The sequence below is a fragment of the Sminthopsis crassicaudata genome, chromosome 2, assembly GCF_048593235.1.
Source record: "Sminthopsis crassicaudata isolate SCR6 chromosome 2, ASM4859323v1, whole genome shotgun sequence".
NCBI lineage: Eukaryota > Metazoa > Chordata > Mammalia > Dasyuromorphia > Dasyuridae > Sminthopsis > Sminthopsis crassicaudata.
In genome coordinates this window covers 61046426-61053238 of record NC_133618.1, presented here as the reverse complement: position 1 = coordinate 61053238, position 6813 = coordinate 61046426, and the positions used below count along the sequence as shown (strand labels likewise).

At 37.6% G+C, this 6813-nt stretch overlaps 1 protein-coding gene across 1 annotated transcript in view; it reads right to left on the bottom strand.

The window, feature by feature from the left end:
- The window catches only part of CMTM4 (CKLF like MARVEL transmembrane domain containing 4), an 87424-nt gene that overhangs the window by 11294 nt on the left and 69317 nt on the right, over positions 1 to 6813 (bottom strand). The window contains exon 3 of the mRNA XM_074286540.1: positions 1768 to 1866. Coding sequence (XP_074142641.1) covers positions 1768 to 1866 — 99 coding nt within the window. The remainder of the gene's footprint in view (positions 1 to 1767; positions 1867 to 6813) is intronic.

The window sequence follows — 6813 nt, the reverse complement described above, 5'->3', positions numbered from 1 at the left end:
GACTCAGGATTCTAATATGAACTTGGGCAAAAGTCACAATTAAAATATATAACCATGATATGAACGAAAATCTTTATTGATTTGATGCTTTTAATTACTAACCTAGACCCTCCCTGTTTTTTCTGCTGTTTCTATAATGTGTGGAAGATGGGCAAAAATCATCCCATGCAGTAGAGGGGAACAACTTCTGGATTTTAAATAAGAAGCCCCGAGTCACTGATCCAGCTCCATTACTTACTATTTATGAAACACTGGGAAAGTCATCAACATCTCTGGCTCTCAGGTTCTTCATCAGTAAATGAAGATGGCAGTATCTACACTACTTACTTCAAAAATGGTTGTGAAGAAAGCATTACATAAAGGTGATCTATATTACCACATTCACACAAAGATTCCCTTAAGATATAGCTAAGCCCTTAAGGTACCCAACTCCTACCACTTCATCTTAAATTTGAGGGAATTACATAAAATTTTGGGAAACTACTTTTCTCTTTCTTTCCTTCTGCTTGACTGATAAAATCTTGGAAGGAAGGGGAGCAAACTCCAGTCCCACAGCTAAGGATCAGCATGTACTTCATAAAGACAATGTCAAGCCCAAAGTAACTCACTTGCTTAACTGCAGTTGAAATAAAAGAATGTGAGATACATTTGACAAACAACACACATTGTTTGACTTGTTCAGTTGTTTCAGGCATATCCAACTCTTCATGACCCCATTTGTCATTTTCTTGGCAAAGATATAGGGATGTTTGCCAATTCCTTCTCTAGTTCATTTTATAGATGAGGAACAAATAAGTGAGGCAAATAGGGTTAAGTGAATTGCCCAGAATCACAAAACTAGTAAGTGACTGAGATCAGATGTGAACTCATGAGCCTTTCTGAGTCCAGGAGCAACATTCTATTCACTGAGCCACATAGCTGCTCTAATATATATATATATATTTCAATCTTGTAAAATGTGTGAATATGTATTTTTCACATTCACATATATGTTACATTCTTTCATTCCAACGGTTATTAAGCAAGTGAGTACATATGTCTATCTATATACATACCCAAATTCTGGAATCAGACAGATTGAGTCTGTACCCATATAACTGTAATCTATTCAGGGGAGGAGAGCAGTAACAAATCTAGCTGGACTCCACATAACTTTCAGTTATAAACTTATGCTTGTTGCAGTGTTTACAAACTCTAAAACCTTTTCTTCTGGAGCTTTGAATTTGGAACTGTTATTCTATAATCTCCTACTGGACTCCAAAACTCATTAGAAAGGGTCAAGGAAGAACTACTTTATTATTTTAAAACTCTGTCCCCCTTTATATTTGTTGAATTCTTATTCATCCATTTAAAAAATCATTGTTAAAAGCCCAGCTCAAAAGCTATCTCTTTCATAAATTCCTCCCTTGAGCAGTAATAGGCCCATGAGATTTCAACATACAATCTCTCATGAATTATTGTATAGCAAAGCTTTTCATGCATGGATCTTACTAGAATATAAATTTCCTGAGGAACAGAACCTTATAATAGTTAAACTTCATATCTATCCTAGTACATAACTCAGAACTCTGAATACAGGAGGTATGTAATGAATGTTTGTGGTAGCTATTCCACAATGCCAACTGGGATCTCTACAGTTTAAATGATAGCATCATTTTTTGTGGGATTTTTTTTTTAATCAGTTAAAAGAAAAATAAAACAAAATATTCTGGGGTGGGGATACAAACCAGAATGAATCATTCTGTTTTAACTACTTTGTTCTCTTACCACAGCAGCAATTTCTGCTCCAGCTTTATGGTTCAAAGCAGCAAGTACTATAGAGGCAATAAAGAAGAAGAAGGTGCTGAGTCCAGTGTTGACCAAATCCTAAAAGAAGGGAAAATGGTAGCATTACTTGAAAAGGATTCTCCTAGTTTTTGCTCCTAAAGTAAACAGAAAACATCCAAAATAAGAACCACTATATTCCATTTTCTGGATTGTTATATATTTTGTACTATAATTATGGATGGCTTCTTAAATTTTTTCTACTCGTGACCCCTTTTTGCTGAGAAATTTTTACACAACCCCAAATATGATATATAAAACAGTAAACAAACCAGGTATTTACTGATAATAAATCATAATTTCATGGCCCACATTCAGTTACAAAACTTATATGAGGTTGAGAACCACAGTTTAAGAAGCTAGATTTTATGCAACAAAAGTAAGGGTCAGTACAGATCAGTGCCATACCAACATTCAGAATCTTTAACAACAGCCTCACTTATGTCCCTTAAGTCCTAACTTTGTTGTTGTTGTTTCATCATTTCAGTCATGTCTAACACTTCATGATCCTATTTGGAGTTTTCTTGGCAAAGATACTAAAGTTGTTTGCCATTTCCTAAGCCAGTTCCTTTTGGTTTCAAACAGCATTAAATGACCTGACCAGGGTAACGGAGCTTAAGTGTCAGAGGCCAGAGCTGAACTCACAAAAAGAAATCTTCCCAACTCAAACAGTAATAAATTAGAATCCCTGGGTAGCATCCTCAATAATACAGTAGTACAGGTCCTTGGGTCTTCTATCTCCCTCTCTTCCCTTCTTTCCTAATCTAACAAATGTTTAATTGTTCTTAAAGGACTTTTGTCAGCTATAGCTGCATAACCATGATTGCCAACAGAACCTGGTGCTGGAATCTTCCTCAAGGAAATTCACCCACTTATATGTTCATCACCACTTACTTTTCAAGCTCACTCTTCTCTTTCTCTCTCCCTCCCTCCCTCCCTCTCTCTCTCTCTCTCTCTCTCTCTCTTTTTCTCTCTCTCTCTCTCAACACACACACACACTCCTAAACCCCTTCAATTGCTTCCTACAAAAAGATGTCTCATATGAGGACAGAGTCCAGGTTTCTGCTTTGCCTCCTCAATGGTTAAACAGAGCCTGACATAACATAAGCACTTAAAAAATGCTATTGATTGGCAGCAAAAAGCTATAAAAGGACAGGAACTTGATATTCTCATGCATACAGAGGCCAACTAGGTCTCTACCTTTGTTTCAGTCTAATGACTGAAATATGAAACATCCTAATCATGGTACAATATAACAACTCTCCCAGACCACCATTACACTGGCCTTTCTTTTGCCCTTAATCACTTTCTTGGGGCTGTAATTGTAGACAGTTAACTAATATTGGTGTAAGCTTACTGAAAGGACCTAAGCTATCATAGAGATATGATTACCCCTGCTCCCCAGTGGGATTATACTAACAGCTTCATAAATGAATTTGACCCATAAGATGATTTCTCAAGAGGTATAGATTCTAGGTTAGATTTTTATTTCATAATAGAAAACACATAAAAGACATAGAAGCAAAAGCATCACTGATTACCTTTTATATGTACTTCTTCAATTTCCCAATACTTTCAATTGTTTATTCAATGACAATTTATCATCAATACTGATAACTGGTAATACTAATGCTCCAATGGATCAGGGATCTTATTGGTGTAAGCACATTGCCTCAAACAGCAGAAAGCACAAGCTGTCCACTTTTTTATCCTTTTATCACTTTTTAATGATTCCTATGCCCTTCTAATATCTCAGCCATACCAGAAGAGACATTAAACAGGGTAACTTGTCAAGAGATATTTTTCCATTGAAATTAGAGATGTCGTGTATAAAAGTCCATTTGGAAAAGAAAGTACCTTCTTAACCCCTCATCTATGAACTTTTTACATATGCCTCATCTGACTGCCAAAGGGATCAAAGAAACAAAAATAAGTCAAATCCTTTGCTCTCAATGCTTCTGTGGATAGATGAGTTTATTTGTTGCATCAAGTTCAGAATTCTGCAGTGTCAGCAGGATTCATGACAACTTAAAAGAAAACATTCTAATAATCCATATAGAAAAACAATTTTTAAATCCCCAGGATCAGATTTGATTCAAAACTGCTCATGGGTAGGCCAAGCTAATATAATAAAAATTAATTTAATTATTCAGTGCCATACCAATCAAACTACCAAAAATTATTTGATAAGGCTAGAAAAAATAACAAAATTCATTTGGAATAATAAAAGGTCAAGAATATTAATTAACTAATTAATGAGGGAAATTATTAATGGAATTAATGGAATCTGTGTTGAGATTTAAGCAGAGTGATACCAAGTGGAAAAGTCCATACAATAGCAAGTTGTTTATGTGGTCTCACGTGTAGAGTGTTGTTACATTATATAAAGGGGAAAGCCCTTGAAATAAATGGACTCCATTTTTCCACTATCCTCAGGAGTCCCGCCTCATCACTTCTCCAGTAGGAAGGTATATTTTAATCATCCCAACTTGGGGGATTTAGAAAACAGGATATTTTAATCACCTAATGGGGGCTCTAGAAAGCAATGGTATGTTTTGTCACCCCAACTTGGGGGCTCTAGAAAGTAAGACACAACACTTCACACCTCACACCTGTTAGATTAGCTAACATGACACAAAAGGAAAATGATAATTGTTGGAGAAAATCCAGCAATACCACTAGTAGATCTTTATCCCAGAGACATCCAAAAAAAGAGAAAAGGACCTGATGAGGTGTAGGTTTTGGGGTTCCCTTTAGTAGGGAAACAAAATGAGATTAGGGTTTCTGGTGCTCAGGGAGTTAAATGATAAAGTCTAGTGGCAGGTTCAGGGTTCAGGAAACAAAATGGAGAGGTTTGACTCCCCTGCACTCCCTTGGGATTCGGCACAAGGATAGGGAGTTTGGGGGACTCCCTTCTGGCAGCACGGAGGTTCTCTGTAAAAGAATTTACAGACCTGAAAACCTAGACTGATAAAAAGAGGTTTATTATAGGAATTGGGAATCCTGACAGAGAGGCAGAAAGTCTGGTTAGGGAAATAGGTGAGAATTAAGAGAGGGTGACACTGGAAAATAATATTATTGCAATGGGCAGAGACTCTTTGGCATAGCAAGCATGGCATAGCTGGTATGTTTAGAACCTCTGCCAAGAGAGGATTTTAAATTGGCTCTTTTATAATAGGCGCTTTGGCTACCAGTTGAAGGGGGCTTGTGGGTGAAGTCTTACAAGCTGGGTTTCAGCTTGGGCTGCAATAGAATTCAATGAGTTTCTTCAATTCAATAGGATTAGAATTCCTTTTGTTAGATAACAGAATGAAACTGTCTAGTTTGCTTTCCCTGGGGCAGGGTCCCTCACTGAGGCAGAGTTGAAGGAGATTTTTCTCCTTCAAGGATTTTTAGAGTTCTGGGGTCCTTTCTTCAGACCTATTTGTACAAAAAGATTCCTTTCTAATTCCCAGCCCCCATGAATTTCAATGGGAGATATCCGAGGCTCTCCCAGCCCTGATTCTAATGATCTGCTCAGGTTTCCCCAACCCTCACCCTCAGCACAAACAGTTCCTTATCTAAAAACCCATTGAATTCTATTCAAATTCTAACCCTGGCTGAAACCAGCCAGGAGCCAACCTGGGACTCTACCTACGGGTCCCTTCAAGATTACCAAAAGCTCCCCATTATAAGAGGGAAACTGGAGTCCACTCTTTGCAGGAGCCCCAAACATGGCATCCTTATGCTGGCTATGTCAAGGGTTCCTGCCCACCCAGTGCCAGCCCTGACCCTGGTGTCTTTTACCTTCCAACCTTACTTCCAAACCCCACAATAAACTTCTTTTATTAATCTAGGTTTTCCGGTCTGTGAATTCCTTTATAGAGAACTCTTGTGCATCTACTAGACCTCATTTAACCTTGTATCCTTGTGCTGAATCCAAAGGGGTTGCAGAAGAGCTCTATTTGACTCCCTGTACCCCAAACCTGCCACTAGATCTCAATTAACCCTAATTTCATTTAGGTACCCCCTACCTAATTCTCATCATAATGATGAAGCATACTATCTACCTCCAGAGAAAGAACTGATATTGTTTGAATACAGACTGAAGCATGCTATTTTAAACTTATTTTCATTTTTTTCCTTTTATTTGAGTCTTCTTGTACACAATGATTAATATGGAAATGTACAAAATTGAATATGTGATAAGGAGACCAATCAGCAAATTGCATAAGCAGAGGTATGAAGGAATGAGAGCTCTTATCAGAGTGGTGACATTATCAGGAGAGAAATACTGAAGAAAAAGGATGTCAGACAAGAGGAGGAAGGGTGTGGCCTTAGCCCTTAGACACCAAGGGGGTCAAATGAGGAAGATAAAAGAATGTAGCTAGTACAGGGATAATGCCCCAGGAAAGAACTGAGGAATCAAGTGATCAGAGATCTATGTAGATGAAGAAAAGAAGTTGGGGTTATAAGGGAGAGGCAAAGGTAAGACAGTAATAGATTGTAATCAGATAAAAGAATTTCATACCTCATGAATATGGAAGTGATTTGTTGTTAACAGCATGATTGAGGGTATGATTTGGCTGATGTGGGATGGAGTAGGATATAAAAAATGATTAAACTGAGAGATAAGGGAATATTAATTACATTTCTTGAAATTCTCTAGTGTGAGGGCAAGAGATGAAGAGAGCAAAACTATGGGCCAGGCACTAAATTCACTGGGAAAAAATGGGGTATTCTGGAAGTCTGATGATAATAGCTACCATGGTTTTGACTGAAGAGTAGACATGAATTGCATGAACCTCAAAGGAAAAGAGGGTACTCAGTGATGGAGGTAGAGGGAGAACCTGATCATGGAAATGGAGAGCAAAGAGTATTTTGATTTCTCCACATCAAACAGCAAATCAGGCAAAACAAGTAAAAGTGTAGCCAATGCTGGAAAGAGAGGCTTTGTCACCACATTTCAATGGGAATAAGAAGATGACAGGAGTAGAAAAGGAAAAGATT